This window comes from Orbicella franksi, chromosome 4, assembly GCF_964199315.1.
Source record: "Orbicella franksi chromosome 4, jaOrbFran1.1, whole genome shotgun sequence".
NCBI classification, from domain to species: Eukaryota; Metazoa; Cnidaria; class Anthozoa; order Scleractinia; family Merulinidae; genus Orbicella; species Orbicella franksi.
In genome coordinates, this window is record NC_138148.1 from 16,821,900 (window position 1) to 16,847,150 (window position 25,251).

Sequence of the window (25,251 nt, forward strand, 5' to 3'; positions counted from 1 at the left end):
GCATTCTACAGTCTATGGACTACAGTCTATATGGACTGTTTGTGGTGTGTTGAGCAGCAGCACAGGCTAGTATGAAGAGGACCATCAGCAAGGTGCAACAAAACAATTACACATTCCACCCGGAAGCCATTAATATTTATTTTCAATCCAGCATGGTGGGGTAATAAACTTGTACTGGTTAGCCAAGGAGCGAAAACCAAGATCTGTATTTTTATTCCTAGCTATCAATTGAAAGTAGCCTCATAACTAAATGATTAATTGAGCCAGAATGGAACTGACCTAATAGAATGCTAGCGCACTTCTGGTTAATTCTTCTTGTAATGTATTTCGTCAAGTTGCTCTAACAACAAAAATGCCTACACAATATGTGCACTACAAAAATAATTTTTTCTGCCAGTTGAAAGCCCAAGGTCCCTGTGCATTCACGTTAAATGAACATGTTTAAGATTTAGAGCTGCTAATAACAGGTTCAAATAATAAGGTTAAAAATTAACTTTCATACTCTGTAAGACAACAGAGCTGCTATCTTGCTAATATTTTTACATTCCACATGAGGCTTCTTGAGGCCAATATAATTCTAAAATTCCAATCAGTTAATTTTAGTTTTAATAAATCAGACCTTACTAACATGATACATAAGAATTTCTTGGTCTGGAGTTCCAGATCGACGATCATCTTCATCTGAATTAACTTGCTGAGTGGACTGAATGGAAAGTTTTCTTTCAGGAACTGAAGGCTGTGAAAGGAAACAAACTGTGGTTAAACAAACCAGTCAATTTTCACCAGTTTACAAGTTTGAACAATTATTTAAAAGCATTCATTCTATGCCAAAATGTCAATTTTCTTCAAAGTTTATTAAAATTCAGTAAGTGTCAAAATATTTTAACATTTATTTATTTTTTTCTTTATCATTGATTAAAGGTACATGCAGTTACAAGTCTGGCTTGACCTCAGAGCATAGGTTTTTGCAGCACAGTGAGGCTACTATGAAGAAAACTACCCATTAATTATGATGCCAATTATTTACATGTAGACTGTACATGTGCAAGTACAACTTGGACTTATTGATTAAGAGACTGTTAAGTTCATGGTGGTTGCATGGAAACAAACTGCAGGTATCCTGTATCAGGTGTCCATTACCAAATTATAAGAGGGCTCATTTGTTAACGGACATTAAAGTCATTCTTAACACTGATTTTATTTTTTTTTTAAAAAATACATCTGGGGTAGTTACTCAGAGTGGTGTTCAAATTCTCATTCTGTTGACTTTGAATTAAGTCATACTTGTACACAAACGCTGATTTGTAGAAAACTGTTTTATACAAACACCATGGTTAAATTTCAGGACAGTAATTTTGGTCTCTACCGCATTACTTACATGTAGCTACATACAACCCCATCTAACAAGGGTTTCATTTATCATTTTGAGCAGGAGGGCAACTGGTTTTCACAAGTGGGTGAAACTTTAAGAAGTGACCTTTTTTATATGAAAAACTGTCCTCTAGATGGTCAAACCAGGTGGGCTACATTATATCCACAGCTGGTGAATTTGCCTGGTGCCCGCCCCTTATTATGAAACCCCTACAACACTGTATACTACTACATGTACATGTATATGAATTTATCCAAGGTACAGGGAAAATGTACATTAATTGAAATTAACTCAAATATTTATTCGAGAAAAATTAAACCTGGCTTTTGTTAGCCTCCCAAGCTGTGTCCAGTGAATGTTCACTTCCATTATGGTAGTGCTGTCTCTCTGGGTTCTTTTCACTGTTGTAAAATGCTTGCCCATTCCTGCGAGGGCAAAGCTCTACGCGAAACGTGTTTGAGTGTTTTAACAGTTAAGAAACACATGATTGTATACCTTTTGCACCCACAAATCCGTAATCCTTAAGAGGATTGTTTAACATGTAGGAAAGAGTAAGGACTGATCACCCAAATTTGTTCATTAATTGGAATGTATATTAAAAGCATCTGCAGGACGTCGAATGTTCATCGATTGCCTCCATCGACACTCCATTGACATGTCAATCAACAACTTGATCAATACTTGGTCGAAACTAAGTTGACACGCAATCGATATCTCGATCTACACTCCATCGTCAGTTGGTAGATAGTTAGCAGTCATTGAATGTCAACTGACTCATATATATTGATTGGCAATTGATGGCGTCTGTGAAAATCAGTCAACTGTCGCCCAATTCAACATAAACGTTGATCGACTGTTACCGAGTATCAATGGAGATGTCAGTTGAATGTTGAACAGGTATCGATATGGTATAACGATATCAATTGACACTCGACCGCAGATGCCTTTAGTACATGTAATTCCATTACTTTAGTCACAGACAAGTATGGTATCCGCAACCAAATAACATTCCATTCAGTACATGTACATTTAGATATGCCATTTACAAAACCATGGAATTACAAAATTACATGTGTCACGGTTCATAGACCTCAGGCCTTTTTTTTTTTTTTATGTTTAATTCAAGTACACTTTTCAAGGACAATTCAGTAGTATGTACAGTCAAACCTGTACACTGTATATAACGGTCACCCTTGGGAAATTGCTAGGTGACCGTTATATACACAATGACTGCTGTACACAGGTTTCCTTTAAACTCCCCTGGAGGTCAATAACTAGCACTTTTATGTGCAAATAATCACTCAATTTACGTTTTGTTGACAATAACGAGTAGCAGCATTGCAATAAACACCATAAAAAAGGCCCATAAAATATCCATGGTGTACTTTTAGGGAGGTGCAGTAAAAGTCTACTGGAAGCAAATGAACAATGTTTCTAAGTGGAAAATCACTCAATTTACATTTATTGACAGCAATTGTGAACAGAAACACAATAAATATGACAAAAATGTCCATAAAATGTCTGTGTATACTTTGATCTAAGTTTCCTCGTAGGAAAAACTTTTAAGTAACAATATGGATTTCAAGAAGAAAAGAAAGCGGTTATAGTTTTCGGATATTTTGGAGCTCGAAGCTTGATTTCATGTAGTATGTCTTTGACTTTACTCAGTGTGAAAGCAAGTTCTTCATGTCCATAGTCTTTTAGCCGAGCCAATGCCGAGCGCTGTCTTAGTCCAATGTTGTGTTGTTACAGTTACATTAACTATTGTTTGAAAGTGACGGCACTTTAATGTTACCTGCCGCAAGCAGGTGTTGGACGTGGGCGATGACATGTATACCATAAGTAGTTGTGTTTGGTACTAATATTTGTATTTTTGTGCGACCCCTGCCTTGGTGGCTGCTATTTAACGAGCTGATGAATAAAATTTGTCATTATATGTTAATCGTAACCCAGTTTCGTGACCGTTATATACAGGTAAAAGAAATAAAATTGTGGATTCAGGAAGTTTAAAGGGTGACCACATTCATTATACACAGGTGACCGCTATATGCAGGTCAACTTAACAGTAAATATAAGGGACGATTTTTGGGAAGTTGTTCAGTGGCCGTTATATACAGGTTTGACTGTATTCCAGAAATTCCAATTCCAATATCCCAAATTCTCTTCCACATCTGTGGCAGACCATTCTAAAATGTTTGGGGGCAATTTGCAAATGTTTTTCCCGGATAATTTTGACAAAGATTCTCTGCAAATGTAATTAATAACCTACTTTGAAGTAAAAAGTTATTGGTGAAGTCAATACTTTTATTATGATTTGTAAGTTAGAGTTTTTCAGATTTGAAATATTCTTTTTGGATTTGAGAAATATTTTGGCATTGTCCCTTATCAGCTGCCATACAGCATTCCAAAATTTCTTGCATATAATATACTAGACCGCCTAAAAATAATATTTAGACGAGAAGTTTAGTGGTAAACAATGTCATGGTCTAGTAATGAACCCTGAAAAAGTCAAGAACTAAATGAGTTTAGGTACGTAAACATTTGATAATTATTTAATTTTGCGATTCCACAGTATCTTCATCCCTATCATTTTTGTTCTGTTCTCTGTTCAGTTGAGTGAGCTGCCATCAAAACATTTGAATAGCTTCTTGCCAACACAGAAGAAAAATACAATTTTTGAAAAATGATGTAACAATGTCAACATGCACAGCTGTGCTTATCCATTGAAGCAACAGTTTTTTTCATCTATGTAACACTATGTGGCTTTTTAATGGCCCAGACATAAAAATAGACTCCTTGTAAACTAGATTTTGACACTTAAATCAAATCATATGGAGTGTAAACATTTAACGTCAAGCCTCTCTATATAAACTGAACATTCAGTCTTCCATTTCTTGACTTCACATCCAAACAAGCTCATTTTGATTTTCAGCAAAATTTACCATGACAAACAACATTTATTTAATTGGGCCATAAGAACCAGACATTACCTTCGAAACAGCACTCCACAAACCAAGATCACATCGACAAAATCTCAATGCTAATGTTAGAAATTAAATCTACTACTATCTTGGGGAAACATTTTGTTCACATTCACTCACAAAATAAAGATTGCTTACTGTGATAACAGCATCGTCAGGCTTCAACAGGAAGCTCACAATCTTCTTGTCATTTTTATCCAAAATCACCACTGGAAGACCGAGCTTCACAAAGGACAGATCCCTCAATGATTTCTCACTGGCCACAACAACTTTTAGTTTTCTTGACAAATATTTATCGCCTGTAGCACAGCGTAGAACATCACACAGAGTGCTGTTTTCTTCAATTGATATCCACTTAGGGCCATAAAGAATCTTGTCTTGACATGATACTCTCACACAGAAAAGCAACATTACATGTACATTCAAGCCGCTCAACACATGTGTTCCCTCCACTTGGCAACCATGTATACCAAGGGAAAAATCTTGATTTCAAATTCAATGTCTTGATCCTTTTGTGGTGATCAGTGGAAAACTGCATTACAAATGGTGTCTGGTAGCTGACTCATTATAATTTAATACAATCCGTAAGACAGTGATCAGAAAGGGAAAAACCAAAGTCAAAGCATATCAAAATAAACAAGGACGTTTCTGATTGTATTCTGATCTTTTCTGACGCTTTAGAAGAAAGAAAAATCCACCAAGAGCTTCAAGAACTGAAGTGTCAAAAACTACATTGAATTTGCATATCAGCTGATCCCTTAAAATAAATTCAAATCTACAAATTGAAGAAGGTCAGGAAATTTGAATGATGATCACTGTTTTGTTCACAAAAACCTCAAGTTAAATGAAAAGCCAAAAGTGAAAAGGAAATTCTGATCACTGTAGCAAAGCAAAAATACAGCCAAATAATTTTTTCCCTTATCCACCCTTCCCTAAACTGTCACAAAACCACACTTAAAGAATAGGTTCTTTGCTTCTAAGCAAACAAAGGCTCTTCTTTAATCCTTTCATATGCTAATTGGCCATTTCTGTCTCATAACATTTCTTCATTGGCCCAGCTGATCTTAAAGATCCTTACAATGTACATAAATGCCCAAACTTAATTAAACTGGCTTAGGTAGGTAGGTAAAGGAGGTTTTAGCTTTACTGACAAAAAACAGTGGCAAGTTTAATTTATTTCTCTCTTGCTTTGAGTTAGCTTGACAGTAGAATCGATTGTCTTTGACTGATAGCACCAGTCACCCCACCCGCAACACCTGCTATGTTTCATCAACAACACCTGCCTGGAGGGCAGCCTCAGTCTGATGTCAACAAATCCCACAATGCATTGCAGGTGTCTTAACCACAAAAGCCTATAAAATGAATACAGGTTTTCTTGCCAGTTCATTGCTTCTTGGATGGAAGCTGTTAGTATTAATTCAAAAGGTGTTTGATTCAAAAGAAATACAAACATGAAAGGAAATGACCAAGCTTCTGATAAAAAAAAAAAAAAAAAAAAAATATATATATATATATATATATATATATATATATATATATATATATATATATATATATATATATATATATTTGAAAAATATGTTCAATATACATGTACACGGCAGTGTATTGTAAATTTGTAAATGGACACATAGATAAACCAGAAAATTTGCATACAGTTTAGTTACATAAAAGTTAGTCTCAAACACAGAACAGAATATACTGCACTCATCATCACCACATATTTCACACAGCATAATTTACATTTGTCTATTTACAGTCTCTAGTTTTTGGCAGTGTGATTTTTGTAAATTAAAAGGAAATAAATGGCCAAGGAAATACAATTTCCAACTTAAGTTTACAGACAACATGACATAAAATTATTTAATTACTAATTCAAACAGATAGCAGCCTTCACTGCACACAATAAGCACTGCCTTATGCAATAAAAGTGATCTATATGTAATTTGACAGCATGGAAAAAATTTACATAAAACAGTTGTGTTTTGAAGCAAAACAGATCAACATATTAGTCATCAAAAACCTCAAAAATTAAAGTGAAATAAAAATACATGTAAAACAAAATATTATACCAAACTACAAATGTTCAACAAATACAGACCCATTGCATTAAAAGAACCTATAGTTCTGATATATAACTCCTACAAATTTGACCATCTACAGGCCAACATTTATAACGACATTTTATTATGTTGGATTTAAGAACTTTTAACCTTTTATGAAGAACTGTAGTAAAACCAAACAGTTGGTTTAGTTTGAGCACACATCGATGACACTGAATCACAAAATGATTGACAAAATTTAGTTTTTTTTTACCTGGTGTTGTACGACCGGCTGACAACAGGGAGGCAATATGGCTGTACACGAACAGGGGCAGATGTACGTGTTTTGTTCACCATAATTAACAGTTGCTCTGGAAATGGTGTCTGAAAAATACACCAGATAAACCTTCTCCTCTTCAAAAGGTTGCATCGTACCCTTGATTATCCATAACAGCTAAACTATCTCAGTAAAACGACGGTTAGCTTGTTTCATACACAGTTCAAATGCCACAAAAAGAGAAACAATTCTGCCATGCTGCAAGTAATTTGCATACACTTATGTTGGTGGTAATTTCATTAAATTATGCCTGGTATCACAATACCCAATCAAAATGAAAGTCTGTCAATTGATACATTATTTAAACAGCTTATGCCATAATCAAGGGTCTTACAAATATATATACTGTATGTATATTTTTTTTTTTTTCTGGCCAGTAAAATTTGCTCCAGAAGTACAAATTTCCAGGGAGGATAGTGGTAATAATTATCATGACTAAATATACTCAATGTATGAAGATAAAAGTCACTGCTGATGTTTTTCAATTGATGGCATTTTTTTGAAGATATCTTGAGATATTTTTTTTCTGATTTTTTCGTTATGTTAATTTTATGTAAAGCCAGTTAAGACTTTCAATGAGAAAATATTATTAAATGTGCTTCTAAAATAATCTCTAAAGCTTTCCATTGGAGATAATTGTAAATAAAGGCAAGCCATGACAAATATAACTCATTCATTATTCTCTCAAAAGTTAAATAGTTTTAAGTTTTGCTTGACCCAAAAAATGTTCCAGGTCCAGTACAACTAAAAACCATTGAACATCAAAACATATTTGGTGAAAGCACCATGCAGACTTGAAAGTGAGTAAAAGTTTCTAATTATATGTATTAATTTTATAAAACTGTGAAATTACACACTTGGCTGATTAGCTATGTTAGCTAAGTACATGTACATGTAAAGAAAGCCGAATTTTTACTCATATAAAAGAAACATGAAAAAAAAAAAAGACTCTATGAAAAGAAAGCACACAAAAATCTGCTAATTAATGACTTTGCAAAGTTCTACCAGTGCACTATATAATGTTAAGAATAAAAACAAAATATGGCCAATCAGTTAACACAATGTAAGTGGGCCTAGTCAATGGGAAAACAGATGAAAATCAATGATTAGTTTGATTTTTGTTTCTTTTAAAACTAATTTAGTACTTTCATTACAAATTCAGTTAGTCTGTTCAGGCACTCCAGTGTTAAGGTCAATCTAGACCTTCTGTTCAATTTTACAGAAAGCTTTCAAGATTTTGCCAGCCCTTTGAAAATTGATCAATACACAAAGCTATTAAATGCCAGAGGGTCTGTTCTCTAATGACAGTAGCACACCAACATGAAAACTTGAAAACATCCCACATTTGTAAAGCTCAAGCATTTGTTAAATCATGCAATCATGTTCTTGAGAAAGACACATTCTCTACAAGGATTTAATTTAACGAAAGTTTGCATTTAAATTCATACATTATTGATAAAGGATATCATATCCAAATCGAATGTTGTCTCTCAACTTTAGATCAACTGGATGCTGCTTTACTCTTACTTCATTCACAAATGTCTGCAAGAAAAACAAGGAGTCAGTAAATAAGGAAATAAATACCACAACTATGCAGTTTTAAGTCTCAGTGATAACAAAAAAAACCAAAGATTACAGTATGTAAGCTACATGTAAGAATATATGTAATATTTACATGTAACACAGTAAAACACCATTAATGTTACCACCTTTGGTCCACAAAATTTGAAGTTGCATTGAGGACATTTTATAGTAGTTATTATTTTATTATATATTAAATGAATAGATTTAATTACATTCTGATAGGTAACTAGTCATGATGCACATGTAAATAATAATAAATAGTTTGAAATTTAATCTTTGTTTCCTAAACAGAAAATCATGCTATATTTACATCGTTAAGGAGGTGGTTAAAACGTGTTAATTAATTCACACCAAATATGTATGGCACAAAAATGGTCGAACTCGATCAGTTACACATGTGGTACATGTAATGTAAAACAAGAACACAGGGCTGTCATTAAGTTTTAATTCACCTGTAGCCTTGATCTTCACACCCGTAGCAAACTTGTTACTTTATGAGGGAATGGTATAAACAACAGGTCAGTGCACCCATAACATCAAGGGTCCATCAAACATACTCAGCCATAACAGGTGTTACGGGTTACGGCCCTTATTGACAGCCCTGAGAACATGTGCATTCTACATGTACATCATCAGCAAATGTATGACACAACAGAGTCAGTACTTACGCCATTCAAAGTTCCAAGATCATGCAACTTGTACTCTCGATTCTCTGTGTTCACTGTGATTACTGCATGTTGTTTATCCACACTTCTTGACTGAAATAGATTTCAACATTAATGCATGAATACTTCCCAAATATTATGCATGTATGTACATTTTTTTAGTACTGATTTTCTTTCAATGTGGCATGCCAACCTTGCATGGCTGGTGCCTCTCAATTTAACCAACCAGCAATTACATGCAGCAGGCTAGAGAAAATGTACTGCTGTTCTATTGTATATAACGTTCACGGGTAAGGCATGGAAGTTGGGTCCATGAAATCTCTCTGCAGACTACAGCCGCACATGGAATATTGTCAGAAAAAGGTATTTTAAATGCCAGAAACCACATTACAGATTGTACATGTAGGAAGCAAAAAAACAAAATATTTTGTGCCTTTATTTGCCAGCAAAACTAAGTTACCTTCATAGCTTCATAGCTCAATTGGTAGAGCATCGTACCAGTATTTTGTGGAGGTCACTGGTTCAAATCCCATTGAAGCCCTGATTTTTTCAGGCTTCTTCTTTCCAATTGCTTAAATTGAAAATTTAGTTCGATGATCATTCTTCACATTCATCTACAACTGCAGTTCAAATATGAATTACTTCATATATACTTCACATCGCAATCATCATCGTCATAGCTGTTGTCGTCATAGTCATATTCATAATTGTTGTCATCGTAGTCATCATTGCCGTCGTGCGTACGTGTCCACAAGCAAATTTACTGCTAGCCAAAATGACCATGAGAAAAACAATGCATGGGTTACTATGAGTATGGTACTCCGCTTTGCACCCCTTCGGGCTGCTGGAGGTCTGCCATCAAGAAAGTGTCAACTATTTACATCTCAAAAGGTAGTCACTGAACAACATTTACTGCATAGTAGCGATGGTACCACTTGTTTTGTTGTGACTGTTGCCTAAAAAGTTTAATATGTATGTTTTCCTGTAAATTTAACTGGTAGATAACGGTTTCCAAAGCGATGAGGGGACCTAAACCTTAACCACAGTGTAGTGGGGCCAGATTAGAAATACAGTAGAACTAAGGCTGCGTTCCTTTGGGGTGATCTGCATCAGCATCAGTGATCCAAGATCTGTCTGGATTATGGTGCATCAAAGAAACCGATGAATCCATGACCAGAATGGATTCATCGGTTCCTTTGATGCACCATGATCCAGACAGATCTTGGATCACTGATCCTGATCCAGATCACCCCAAAGGAACGCACCCTAAGCTTTAACTTTGCTGGAAGTTGAAAATCAAAATAATGCTGAGCTGATTAGGAAATCTTCATTTCTCGAGTCAACTTTGAAATTGTGCGTCTTAAATTTAAGAGTAAAGTTCTTTGCAGCTAATCTACACCTGTCTGAAATTTGAATCGCCGCTAATTTCAAATTTGTAATTTTTCACACCTTCATTTATTTTTTTTTTCCGCCTGTATGATAATTTAAATACAATCAAAACGTTTTCAGAAGAAATTTACAACACAACAAATGATCTGAGACCTTGCTCACAGCAACAGGAATACTGCATCAATACAAGGAACATGAAAAAAAAAAAAAAAAAAAACACACACACACACTGCTGGATATAAGTTTTTTTACGAAATGCACGCTACAAGATTTTTCCGAATACGTTTCAAAGCTGACAGCACGAGTGGGGCAAATTTGACAGCAAAGAGAATGGTAATCCTACCTTCAGGGTTAAATCCATATGATCTTCTCTGCCTACAAAAAAGTTTGGTTCACAGAGCTTGTGGAAATTGCCTTCCGGGCTCAGGAGAGCCCAGTTACCACCTGTCATCATCACTATCAACAACAAGCGAAGGTATCGGTCGACAACCCAAACGTCCTCGACGAAGAAGCTGCTACAGTGGAACAAAAAGAGCCCGAGAATGAGCTCATTCTGTTTTTTATATGTACAAATTTAGCTTTCAAGGAAGAAATATCAATATCTTTCGGCTGATGTCAAAAAGAAAGCCAAAAAAGTCCATTTTCTAGCAGTTACTATCCGCGCAATCGGCGGTCAATTTTGTTTTCACGAAAACCTACAACCGCTGCCCAAGGTGATACGGCTCAAAAAAGCGCAATTTCAGCGCATGTAACAAATTGACGTCAGTTTTTCATGCGTCCGTCCTGTTATTGATCATGAATTTCGTTATAACATTATCAAACCAGCTGTGAGTGGATCCGCAGACTACGTTGACAATGTTATGACGAAATTCATTGTCATTATTCATTTCAATATGTTTTGTTTTTTTCTTTGTTTGTTTGTTTTGTTTTGCTTTTTATTTTATTTTATTTTATTTTTTTTTCACTATAACAGATTGCCGACGCATCGCACCCCATAATTGTCCGCTTGTTGACAATGAAAATTAGCCAATGAGCGCGCGAGAATTTCTGCAGTTACAGTAAGACTACATATTGTTTTCCATTTTATCCCATCTCATCCAGCTATCTCATCCTGGATTTCATTTGGAATATTTTATACAGGCAATTCTCATATTTCAGTTTGTTTTATTTATTTATTTATTTATTTATTTATTTATTTATTTATTTATTTATTTATTTATTTATTTATTTATTTATTTATTTATTTATTTATTTATTTATTTCAGTCTATAAGGTGAAAATAAGTAAGTAAACATACAGGCTATAGAATTCGCTGGCCACTACACGAAGTTTTAACATTTACAGAAGACATAAGCCTTTTACAAAGATTGTTTTTTTTTTGTCAGACAATGCCCACTCCAAATCGTTTATTTTTCCTACCAGATTCTTGCGATAGGGAACGAATCAGGCACCTATTGATTTAGTGACGTACTTGACGTTTTTTCGCCTTCAGAAATCTGAATTCCCCAGTTCAGACATTTTAAGGCCCTCGCCGAAAAGGGAGAGTGTGAAAGAAAAATAGAATTTCCACAAATAGCTCTGTTCTCTCTCTGTAAAGAATTCAGTTTTGAACAAATACCGAATTGCGCGAAATGCTTTAAAAAAATGTTGTTTATGCGAATGAAAATCACTGATACAAGACAATGCTTGCCCGTGCAACGAAACAAGTCAATCAGCGAAGAGTTCTAGCTCACGTGGTAGAGAGCTTGCAGGCGCCATGCTCAAACAGTTGAATGAACCTCGCAGGACTTCAAGGTCAAGGTTTCTTGTGAAGGAGCCGGAACTTCTGTTCAACGCCAACTTATTTGAAGATGCAACTGACTTCAGCAACATTAATCCAGTGACTGAAGCAAATTGAGGCAAACAGGTGAGTAAATTCACTGTTTGAAGTGATAATGTAATGTTAAATATCGCAGTAATAATATTTGCATGGCCTTTATCGCCCTGTGAACTGGTCTACTGAAGTCTACTGCGGTTTCATGCAAGCCGAGGCCGAAACTTTTTGATTTTTTCTTGGTTTACCTACAATCCCCAAACTAGTTCTTCTTAATTGAGCTGCTCTAATCTGGAACTTTAATTGAAGCTTGTGTACATGGGTGTCAGTTTTTAAAACAAGTTTCGTGTCAAAAAAATTATAGGTGAGCTCTTGCTTTATTGTTATAGCACGAAGTGATTAGTATTCTGGACAAAAGGGTCATTTTTATTGACTTTCTTCTGACTCCAAGCAAATGGTAAGAATTGCCTTTGCCATGCAAATGACCACGGTTTCCAAAATATTTTCCTGGTGGTGTTGCTCTACTGATTTGTGCATGGAATTTAATCGCCCATTTTACCCAGTTGAATAGAGTTTAACTGTTTGTAAAGGGTAGCACAAGCTAGGGGAAATGCAACACGCACATGGCACGGAGGCATGTTTCAGTGACAGTTTTCCTCGTATGACATGCACGTCTTTGGATCTTTTTGCGGAAAGTTCTGTTGCGGGACAAAATGTTGCATGAAATGCCAGCTGGTTTGATTTCGTGCGTCATGAAGCAGGGACAAAATGACCTCAATTTTTTCATGTCACATTGTGTGCTCTTTCCTGATCAAATTGCAGGAAGAAAAAATATTGTTTCGGCATATGGTTACGTCACAGCAATATAAAGGCAAAGGAGGTACTTTTGACGCATGCGTAGTAGTATGGTCATAGCTGTGACGCATAAAGTGTCTCTCGACAAGTAATGATTTCGTCTTTTTCAGAAAATTTTAATTTTTGTTTATTCATTATGAACTCCTACGCAGGAAAATCGAAAGCTTCTTATGTGATACCAACAAGAAAACAGTCTCTGTCCTCAACAGTCGGAATAAGTGCTGGTGCCGGGTTACCTAGCTTGCAAAGAAATTGTTCAAGCTGGCTGCCTTTTTCATCTACGTCTTCCTTGATAGGCCATTTCCAAGTTACCCTGTGCCTTTGCTTCAAAACGAGTCCTCGTGCAAAACCTCTCATATGAAAATACGTTCCCCCTACAGGTTTTTATTTTATTATTTTTTTTTTCCCTATGCAAATCAAACTCATTTTCATATGAATGGTTTCGCACGAAGTTCGTTTTGACACGCAGGCAAAAGACTACTCGGAAATGGCCTAGTTCATCATGTTTATAAACGCATGTCCTCTGCGTGTCATCCTGCGTTTTCGGATGTAAATCAAACAGCATATACCCATAAACCCTAGCAGTCGCATCACGAAATGCTCCCATGACTTCTCGCACCTTGTGAGGGAACGATTGTTTTGCACTCTCAACTGATCATTTGAATTTTTAAAGACGATGATGTACAAGGCAATCGTTGTCTCGTTGTCTCCTATTTTCCTGATGGAAACAGTTCTTGAAAAATGCAAATCACAGCAATGTTTTTATTAAGCGCTTCTTCGGTAAACAAATACAACAGTGTTCTATCATTATAAAATCATAAAATCATAAAATCATCCAGTATGTGGAGAACAGGTCTTATGGAGGGTAGAAATACCGTCCCTAAATCATCCAATGGTAATCCCTCATGAAGCACAATATGCAAATGACTTCTACTGTAAGTATCTCCTCCCACCGGAGATATTTGACGCGCGTAAACAAAAATGAACTTTTATTTTACCTTCGAATTTCGCAATTGTCTAAATCTGTGCAGTACGCCAGTAGCTCTAAAAACGTGCTCAGGCTAAATATGCAATGACAGCGGTCAGTTCCAAATGGAAATACAAAATAGTATCCGTCGTCGTTCGCGTTCCCCAAACGACGCAGAACTTGATCATTTCACGTTGTTGTTTTGCAAAGGGCGGCAAATAAATGTACAAATATTTGTTACCCACGTGCACATCTATTGTTTTCCTCATTAAACCTTTCTGTTTGGTGAAGTTCCCGTTGCCTTCGCCGTCTTGGTTTGTTTAAGCTCCCTAATTGTTTTGCGGTTATGGCAAGCGTTAAATTGTTTTAAGCGGTTTCAGTCAGGGCAACTCTAAAACATGGAATCCGAAAAGTGGAATCCGAAACCGAAATCCAGAATGTGGAACCCGGAAACTGGAATCCGGATTCCGGAGTCCGGAGTCCGGAAAACGAAATCAAGAATCCAGAATCCGGAATCCGGAATTCAGAATTCGGATTTGTTGTTTATTTTCTTTGCTTTACTTCAATTAACCACAAACTGCAATTGTTCAGATGGAAATTTTGGTGGAAAAACGGGAAGAATCTAGTTTTTTGAACGACCGTGCCCGTGAGTCGAGGTTTTTATAGTATGCCGAAGCTAAGTATTAAAAAGGATTGGATGGGTTTTTCCGTGGAAATTCTAGAATAATTTCAGACTGCCGGGTATGTAGTATTTTGCAAACATTTCCCGGCTGCCGGGTATCTAGACACAGCGTTAAAAAAACCTCCTCCACTTTACGAAATAAATTTACCCGCGTGACGCTTTTGGCGCGAAATGGCTGGTTCCACTCGTTCACATCCCCTACCCGAAAAGGCGAGATAATTTTCACTTACAAGGGTGCGGTCAGGGTTAAAGTTGCCACCGGAAGTAATCGCGTCATTCTACCTACCCCCGGAGGGGAAATGTGAACGATTTTACCGATTCGATATTCGAAATAATGACATCGCAAACTGGGATAAACCGTGATTGTCAGAACTGGATATCACAACTGGCATTTCGGAAATCGAGCTTTTGATTTCTGATTTCTCAATTGTGGATTTCAGGTTTTCAGGGATTGCGATTTGTGATTTGTGATTTCTGAATTCTGGTTTCAGGTTTCTGATTTCTAAATTCTGATGTCAATTTTCAGAGTTCTGATTTTTGAATTGCTATCTCTAATATCGGGTTAATCATGGCCTGAAAATCATATATTTCATATCTATAATAATCAGAACCTAGAACTGAATTACACCTAATTTACGATTTTCTTGATTTTAGAATCAGGAAAACAGGCTGGCCGCAGAGCATCCTGGTTATAAACAACCACCCTAAACTGTATACTCTGAATATTAATCACAACGAACAGATTGGTTTTGAAAATATTGCCAACTAAAATCGGCTTCGTATTTTGAAGCCGTGCCAGAAAGTAATAACAACCGTTCCTTGCAACTACCTCATCAGTCAAAGATTTTAATTCCCAAACTTCGTAAACTGTGTGCTACTTTGCAGTTTACTTTGCAGTTTACTGTCTACTACTTTATCTATATTTTCAGCTGCCTTGTAGCGATTCAAGCATAGATCTGGTTGAATTACTCAGGTCACACGGTAGTTGATGTTGTTTATGATGCGCTGACCTAACACTAGTGAGTCGAAAATTATTCGTTTAGTAGCGATGAGAAAAAGCCATCAGCTTCTCATGATCTCAAAAGCTGGCTCCCAATTTCTGGTAAACTGAAAAGCACGCATAACGCACCCCCTCCCCATGTTTTCCCTGCGCTACACTGGTGCACGGACATCCAGTTTAAGGTCAAACCTGGCTTGTCAGCGCGAGTGAAGCATCCGAACACAAGAATTGTTTTGCGTCATTATTACTAGAAACGACTTAAATTCATTTTGTTGTTGTTTTTAAAGAACGGAAAGATGCTTGGGAAATTATCTATTTCTTAACTATTTGCTTGATTTCTGCGTTATTGATTTGTTCTGTTTATTTTGAAAAGCATTTTGTTTTGCACTTTATCTCTGTTTCTTAAAGAATGCAGGAGTAAACTTGACTGCCTGATATATAAAATGATATACATCAGAGATCGTAAGCCAATATAATTATACTCAATACTCAGTCAGACTCAATCAGAGCAAAACTGTTTGTTTAATTAACATAGTTTCCTAATAGTCACATGTTTTCTTGTCATTTAATGCATTTTGCCCCCTGCATAATTGTAAATCCTTTTATAATGCAAAAACTAAGCTACACATTTACTTGACAGTGACATTCGACGCGTTTCAAACCTCTGACGCAGAGTTCTAGATAGTCTTTGTCCTAAGGTACCTTATGGCCATAAAAAGGAATTACTAGCGCTAACAAAAGCTGTTATTTAGAGTGAGCATGACAACTAAAGACCGAACTGTTATAGTAGTTGTGACGAAAAATTAACTGTATTTTTCACTCGTGTTCTTGTTTACAGAATATGAAAGAAATAGTCACTCTTGTAGGCTAAAGATAAACTCGGGTAGTTGTCCCTTTTCTACTCCAGTTCCACCACACCAATCTTTTTTTCTGTTTTCAAACTTAAATGTAACCCCTGAACTCTCAACGTGGATATTACCGTGCCTTCCGCCAAAAGAATGCGGACCACTTATGTCAGCCTCAATATGATACCTATTGCCTTTAATTAAAGAAACAGGGGACTCAAGCAAAACATCGAAGCCCCAAAAATTCTTTGATTTGTTGAACAAAGATGGAAATGTACCTTTAGTAGATACAACAGTAGTATAATCAGGCAACTGTTTCATCGTAAGATTTACAGAGAAATAACTACCAGCACTACCAAACAAGTAGACCCCGTGAAAAAGTACGTTTCTGTTTACAGAGAAAATTATCGCACAATTATTATTACTCCAACCTGGCTCGACTGAGCCAAACCTGAAACATCGTACAAGGCCGGAGCCAGCACCTCTCATCGATACCGGAAATCCAACTTCAGCGCCTTTTACTGAGCTCAAATATTTGACAATGTCTGTGACCTCATCTAGAGTGAGTATTTTGCAGTCAAGGACCACACTGACAAATTCTTTATGCGTCATCACAGGGAAACGTATTCCCTTCACGATCTTCTCCCCGAGAATTCTTCTCTTTACTCGACCATCCGCCACTAAACCCCGCTTTTCCGATTCCTTTGTCGCCCATTGCATGACTTCCTTGAATAATTCCACCTCTGAAATGCGCAAGGTATCTCTCTCAACTACTTCCTCAAGTAAGGACCTATCAATTGTCACAAACGCATCTGATTTCACCGCCTTTTCTGTCTGTTTATCGATCACCTTCCAGCATTGATCCACCAGGTTTTTCTCTTCATATTTCTGAGCAGAGGGCAGGATGCTGAAAACATTCGATGGATCTAAATTACCTTGCAGAAATTCGGTGCATTTATCAGCCAGTGAAGGCACCATGTATTTCTTCGCCAAATACAACAATCCCATCACATTACTTCCGCTCAAGTTCAGTTCATCGCTGTACATGTAACGAAGCAACTCCAACAGACTGTCGTACTCACAGTCAGGCAGTTCAATAGAGTCTGTAGTCTCCGCCAGCTCACCGTAAAACATGGCTTCAAACACAGGACTGCTAATCGACAGCACGAACTTGTGAGCAGGAATCACTTGTTTACTTTCACTTTCGCCTTGAGCGGCCTTTTGAACAACAAACTTCACATCGCTAAAGAGATTGTTGTTGAACATAAACTTGCTTCTTTCTCTGATAGTGGGTCGTGTAGTTTGCCAGTTTTCCTTGACGACAGACATGGTTTTTGTAGTGAAATCCTTTCTTTGAAGTTTCAGTTTCGAACTTTACCGTATGGTTGTGGCAAGATGGGTGGCAACCAAGCCTTCGGTAGTGTGGAACAATTTGGATATAAAATTACTTTGCAGGAATTCGTTACGCAGTCTAGTTTGCGTGACCTTTAGCAAGGAGGTGGTGGTGGGGGAGAGTTTGAAAATCGAACCAATAACAAATCAACAGCTAAACTGACATGCCTTCTACCTCAGTTTTATCATATTTCCAGTACGGAAACAGCGTGTTTTTCCTATTGAGGTGGCTAAAAATACTTTTTACTTGCTAACATAGTTGAAGATACGCCGAAACATAAGTAAATATACTTACTTTGCACTTATTGCAGCATCTAAATGTTGATACTACGAATACAGGGCAATAGTGCTAGCCTCCGCGCGGCCAAAAGTCTTGCTCCTCTTAAAGGTCTCCGGGGACGGGAAGGCCAGGATGGCAACGCCAGTGGACGCAGGAAACTTTCGCGGGTCCCGTCGTGTCGCCAGAAACAAAATGCTTAAGACGTGCATTTTCGCAAAGGACGGCGACGTCAATAATTCGAACCTCGTACAAGCTATTTACAGAAGCAATGACATCCATTAGACTATAAAAGAGATGATAGAAATCTTATCCTATTAGGCTTAAACGATCGATAGTGAACAGCGATGCTGAATTTCTTTTTCTAAGCAAACATCTGTCAATATTTTAATAGAGAAACCACAATTTCCGTATGAAAAAATTAAACGAACAATCTGATCGAACTGCTTCAGATGGCTTTTTACCACTAAAGCCTTTGGGAATTCTGTCGCCGAAGAATCCTGACTTTTGTTGAACGTTTCAATTTCCATCTGTAATTGTAACAAGCATTATAAAAATCAAACAAACGTTGCGTAAAGGTCCGGGTAGTATAAAAAAAAACACCTAAACATCAGTTTGAAAATGTGTATTTCATTTGCTCGATAGATGCTCCGTGGCATTTAATCTTACAACAATTTATCAACTGTACTTACACTGATGTATTCTCAATGCGTACAGTTTGTATTGAGCTTGCACACAGTTGCACACAGCTTGGAACAGTTATCGGAGCAAAACAAGTGCAAAATACTCACGTCTTTGATACGACGGCTAGTCGGGCGAAATGGCGTCCTCGACGAGATGAGGACGGCAGAGAGATTAGTCGAGAGTTCTCGTGCGCATGCCCGGTTGAGTCAATTTACTTCCGGTAGCCGTCCTGTACGGGTCCGCAAATAGGGACCTTACGCATATACGACGGCGACGGCGAAGACGACGCCTAGTAAAAAATGTGTTTCTATTTTATTTTGGAATTTCGCATTTATTGGAACTATCCAGTGTGTTTGTCGGTATTAAAACTTGCCCCTGCTGAATATGCTACGAATGCGTTCAATTGCAAATAGAAATACGAAAAATTAGCCGTTGTGATTCACGTTCTCCAGACAACGCAGAATTTGGTCATTACACGTTGCTGTTTTGCAGGGGACGGCACAGAAATGTACCAAGAATTATAACGCACGTGCACAGCCATTGTTTTCCTCATTAAACCTTTAGTTTGGTGACGTTCTCGTTGCCGTTGCCGTCGTGTTTTGCGTAAGGTCCCTAATGATCCCAGGACCGCAAATGATCCCGGACCGCAAATGATCCCCAAATTGGACCGCAAATGATCCCGGATCGGAAATGATCCCCATATTGGACCGCAAATGATCCCGATCAAAAAATAAGGAATGGCATGGATTTATATCAGAGGAAGGTGACAACATGTACAAGAATTATGAACTAAAAAACATGTTTTATCATTTTACAAAAAAATATTCCACAGCTGCTGTGTTGTTCTTCGAAGAGTACAGATCGTTTTCACCGTCACGCAATAAAAGAAAATAATAAATCGAAAACCAAACAATGGAAAAAGCTAAGAAATTGTGATGTACGCTATAGAAGATAACTAAATAAGACACTTCTCCAAGTTTTAGGCCTGTGCGTTTCCCCAAACTTCAGATATTCGTCGTAAATGTTTCCCAGAAATTTACAGAGCCCAGCAAGAAAACGCCATGTTGATGTACATCCGTGGTACACCAATGTGGCGGCCGGAATATAGTGTAAACTTCTGGAACTGACTTTGGCTTTCTAGGCGACTGATGATCAGTACTAAACAAAAAAGCATTTACATAAGCACTTTTCCTAATGCTCTAACTTCTAAAAAAAGGCTCAAAATCATGAGATAAGTGTATATTTTTTAACAAACTCGATCGTAGCCTTGTGTCACGCAACCTCCATGACCCTGAAATTCAAAATGCTCTGGAGTCCGAACGAAGCACGCTAATTGTAAACAGATATAAATATACCACCTCTTATACCTGATGAGGATAAAAACACGTCACGTGAAGACGATCTATTGAATTAGAAGTCTTAGAAAAACACATACTTGTAAACATTCTCGAAATCCCGGTGGCGATAGTATCAAACATCTATCAAACAGCTAATTGTCAAAACGAGGCGCAAGCCTTAGCCTTGCTTGGTCATGAAGCTGAACTTCATAACTATAGCTTGGAATTTTGGTTTCTCAGAATAATCAAGTAGTCATTTCCGATGAATTAAAGCTAAAATACGACCAAGGAAAAATTACAAAATAAATTTGTTCAAATTTCCAGTGCTACACACTAGGTGTTTTACAGAGTGATGAAGCGTTGTAGGCTTGTGGGTCTACTCAGGTGACAGCATCTTCTGTAATAGTTGCTTCATGGTTAGATTTTAGTTTAAAACTTTAGACGAGTGGCGTTAATGGTTGATAAAATGTGATTTAACTATAACACCGAAATATCAATGTTTAACAAAGGAGGATATGTTGGACTGATCATAATTTTACTGAGAATTGCAAAGAAATGCAAGCCAAGTCGTGTTTTGATGATTGAGTGGTGATATTCACAACATCGTAGTTAGCAACAAAATTTAGTCGGAAGTATGAAAAAATGAGCGAGTTGTAAGCCAGTACAATTATAAGATGGCTTTAATAAAAACATCGGTATTTACGTACGCCAATTCCCTATCCACACCATCCCGCCATCCATGCCATTCCATACTTTTTGATCGGGATCATTTGCGGTCCAATATGGGGATCATTTCCGGTCCGGGATCATTTGCGGTCCAATTTGGGGATCATTTGCGGTCCTGGGATCATTTGCGGACCCGTACAGTCCTAGCTCGTCCCGTCCTGGTATCTTAAGGTGCCTAATAACTCTGCTTGGACGGATACCTTTCGTTAAAGTTCAGATCGGAAAAGAAAGAACTTTGTAATTGGTGAATTTTCCAGAACTGACGTTTTATATTATAAATGCCTTTTTTTTTCTTTTTTTTTTTCTTTTTTTTTCTTTTTGAACGAATGCTTGAATGCAGCCAAACTTATCTTTTTTCAAAGGTAAATATGACAATGCCCGGACCTTGCTTAGCAAGTTGATATTTCTGCTTGTGTTTGTTGCGTCAGACACTGTACATAAGGACAGAATTTTCGCATTTTTTTCTAACGAATACTCCACTTGCGGCACTGTACAGCCGATCCTTCATTACCTCCTTGGCAAAATAATTTTTCAACCTGTGCCCAGGGGCGATTCTAAATACCTTCTTTGACCGTTCACAACGCTCATTTTAATGCCCTCCTGTTAAAAATGATACAAAGTTGTCAATTTTTGTAATTTTAATTTGAAGAAAAGTTCCTGTTAATACGTTCTTGTTACTTGAGGAAAATTCTACGGGTTTTAGCACGGCGCAACATGACGTTCTTGGCATAAGCAATACCTTCCCTTGTTGTATCGTGATCAATTTACCGTACGTTATTGATTGTGGAAATAAATATACTGTTGAACCTTGGTTCTTCTACTTTCGGCCGGGAGGTGGGGTGGGTTCACAATTTTTTTAAAAGTAAGAGTAATTGTGGGCGGCACGCAGCAACAACTAAAAATCTTGTACAACTGAGTTTATTAATCGACCGGTTTCGTCAGGATTATACTTTCGGAATTTTACTGTTTTTGGCTGCGTATGAGGGCAGTTCAAAGCCATTCGTAGCAGTGCATGGTCACGGTCCTGACCTGAAGCACTGACAATCTTTGCTCCAAGTTCTCCTCGCTCTTTTTTTTTTTTCTTTTTAGCCCTTGGTTGTTTAATTGTGCCTGGATATTTTCTACACAATATTTGCCGAGCATGATAATACTGTATACAAAAGGCGATATACTTACGCTTAAAATACTGGCGCTATTGACACTCAACGCTACTATCGACTGAGGTGTTCAGTACGTCAACCACGGAAACTTTACGAACTACCGAAACTGCACAAACCTGGTATACCGAGCGACCTATAGGGTCATTCTGTGGGTCCCCTACGTATAAACTGTCTAAGTACTTGACGACAATACTGCAACCCTTTACTGACAAATCAAGACACAAACTACAATCTACGGAGAACTTTATTGACGCTATTAAGACAGCACAGATACCTGACGACCACAAACTGCGTCTTTTGATGTGAAATCACTGTTCACCAGTATTCCACTCCAATTGGCATTACAGTGTACCGAGGCCGCTATACAACAATCTACTGTTAAACTACCGTTACGGACAGAAGACATCATGGACTTACTGAACCTTTGCCTTACATCCACTTACTTTCAGTACAACGGTAAACACTACAAACAGTCGCATGGAACAGCCACGGGGTCGCCTGTTTCTGTTGTTGTCGCAGAAATTGGGATGCAACACGTAGAGGAACGCGCCCTTGCAACTTGCCGACAAACGATACCGCTTTGGTTACGCTACGTTGACGACACCTTTACCGCCGTTCACAAAGACGAAATTGACGACTTTCACGACCACCTAAACGAACAGAACGCCGACATCCAGTTTACTAAAGAGATCGAAGAAAATGGAAAACTTCCTTTTCTAGACTGTTTGGAAAGCCGCGACAACAACGAACTGCGAACGACAGTGTACAGAAAACCGACGCATACCAACAGATTGCTTGACGAATCATCCTACAACCCGACTTCACACAAAGCCACGACTGTAAAGACTTTGACGAGACCAGCGCAACTAGTTTGTGACACATCGGACAGCTTACGTGACGAAAACAGATACTTTGAACGTGTTTTTCACAAAAACAACTACAACGCTGACTTTATTAGACGAAACATTTACCGACCTACTGAAGCTGACGCAACGAACAGGAACCCAACGTCTGTTACTACAGTGACTATACCTTACATTACGGGTACTTCTGAGACCATCTCACCGATCCTACAGCCCTACAACATCCGTGTAGCCCACAAACCTACAACTACGTTACGACAGTTATTGACCAACGTGAAAGACAGGGACGAACCTAACAACAGACAGGGAGCAGTTTACAAGATCAAATGCTCCGACAGCCAAGCTTCCTACATTGGTGAGACTGGCAGAAACCTTAACACGAGACCGACTGAACACAAACGAGCCACGAGAAATGGTGATGCCAACAATCACATTGCTGTACATCATCAACTGACAAACCACAACATTGACTGGGACTCTGCTCAGTGCTTAACCTACAGTACAAACTATTTCCAACGACTGACTCTGGAAAGCTGGTACACTAACCTACAACAAACGCCACTTAACAGATGTCAACAACTACCGGCGCCTTGCAAACGACTCATCCATGACGGAAAGGAAACCGACAAACGGACTTCCAACAGACCGACTTAATTTGACTAACAATAGACGGACCAAACTTTCACTAACAATAGACTGATCGAAACCCACCAATGACTGATGACAAACTTTACACGAGTCTTTCAGCCAATACCATCATGGCTAAACTGACCAATCACGTTCAACGGACCAGACTTATAACATCATCCACTGACAAACACTATTCACTTGACTCTGAAGATGACTTCCGCTCAGGTTGTCGAAACGTCAGTCACCAACAACAGTTCTTTTCAGAACTACCCTCACCCGGACGATCACACCATACGAAATATCTACCTATTCTCTCAGGAATTGTGGGAGCAAACTAGCTGTTTCACTCCCCCGCTCCAATTTTCTAAAAAACAGTTTCAGCTGTAGTGGTGCGGTACTGTGGATCAGCTTACCTACCAATCCAATAAATAAATAAATGGCCTGGGTACAATTGCGATTAAATGTTACACCACGCAGCACTGATATTAGAAGTTGATATTATAAGTAACTCTACTGTGATTTGGAGTGTAACTCACTGTTGGAAGACAATTTTTGTTAGGACATCAATTATGCCTCTAATAAACTTCAGGGTAAAATTACTTAAATATTGTCAAATTTAAGAGGCGTGAAGTGATTCTTGAGTACTTCATCTCATTAAATTATGGATGGCATTTCAATCAATCAAGCGTTGGAATACAAAGGTAGAGAATTGTAATAAAATTAAGTAAACACAAGTGGTCAAAATAACGTCGAAGTGACATGACTTGTCCTTATAGAGATAACTAACCAGAATTTCAGCCGTGGTGCCATTTCTCTTAAAGAAGACGCCTTTAAGGGCTACTACTAGCTACTCTAGCAAGAGACAGAAATTCAGGCTTAGAGGTTAATAAATAGAATTCAATCCACATTGATGATGTTCCGGTCGGTTGAACATAATACGAACTACAAGATAAAAAACACATGCTGTGAAAATGTTTACTTTCTCGATATCCCGTATATTTTCCACTTAGAGAAACGTTACTTTAAAACCTAAAAGCAGAAACCGACTGTGTATGTATAAGATTGTGTTCAGAGATGACCAGTGAGGCGGTCCCAAAAACGTTATGTCAACATGAAGATAATGGTGACAATAGTGTGGCGCGTGGTTGATTGCATAACCAAACAGCTTTGCACGACTGAAAGAATACTTCAAAACAATGCTTCATAAACATATTGTATACGCAGTTTGCAACAAAGGAAACACAGTGGAAATCTAACAAATACAATAACACACCATAAAGAAATTAAACAATTGAACAAACACTGAATTTGGTTTTCACTTGATCATAAGCGACAGAGTTGTAAGCGGAATCGAACGAAAAATGGGAACGTTCTGATTCTTCCGACTCCGATTCCGTCGAGTTTATGACTCCGGTTACGACTCCGATTTTCGATTTTCACTAAGCCGTAAGCGATCTGCGACGCCCTGGCCATCTCCAATTCCGTCGCTGTGAAAAGCAACCTTAGAATATATTCACCACACGGAGAGAGAATCTCGTCAGCAAAATTATGGATCGCGCCTTCTAAACGCATCTCTCGAGAAGGGTACAGTTAGAGCCCCAGTATGCCATATGCTGCAGTTTTTAAAAAATAGTAAAACGATTACAAAAG

The 25,251-nt window shown here is 37.7% G+C and overlaps 2 protein-coding genes and 1 long non-coding RNA gene across 5 annotated transcripts in view; 1 reads left to right on the forward strand and 2 right to left on the reverse strand.

The window, feature by feature from the left end:
• Positions 1 to 11,233, reverse strand: part of LOC145484705 (uncharacterized) — a 30,003-nt gene extending 18,770 nt beyond the window's left edge. Inside the window, exons 1-5 of one of the 3 annotated variants that reach the window (XM_081463318.1) lie at positions 10,714 to 11,233; positions 8,985 to 9,074; positions 8,198 to 8,274; positions 1,692 to 1,833; positions 629 to 736 (exon numbers count right to left, since the gene is read on the reverse strand). In XM_081463318.1, coding sequence (XP_081319444.1) covers positions 629 to 736; positions 1,692 to 1,833; positions 8,198 to 8,274; positions 8,985 to 9,074; positions 10,714 to 10,824 — 528 coding nt within the window. In that variant the 5' untranslated portion in view covers positions 10,825 to 11,233. The other 2 variants (XM_081463320.1, XM_081463319.1) reach the window with 2 other exon arrangements.
• A 527-nt stretch (positions 11,234 to 11,760) lies between these two features.
• LOC145484897 (uncharacterized) overlaps positions 11,761 to 25,251 on the forward strand; it is a 37,299-nt gene continuing 23,808 nt past the window's right edge. The window contains exon 1 of the long non-coding RNA XR_014049100.1: positions 11,761 to 12,276. This is a non-coding gene — a long non-coding RNA (uncharacterized LOC145484897). The remainder of the gene's footprint in view (positions 12,277 to 25,251) is intronic.
• On the reverse strand, positions 15,380 to 18,257 carry LOC145484752 (BTB/POZ domain-containing protein 6-like). Its single transcript, XM_081463386.1, has one exon. It carries the CDS (start codon positions 17,859 to 17,861, stop codon positions 16,542 to 16,544), a length of 1,320 nt encoding a protein of 439 aa, XP_081319512.1. The 5' UTR covers positions 17,862 to 18,257; the 3' UTR covers positions 15,380 to 16,541.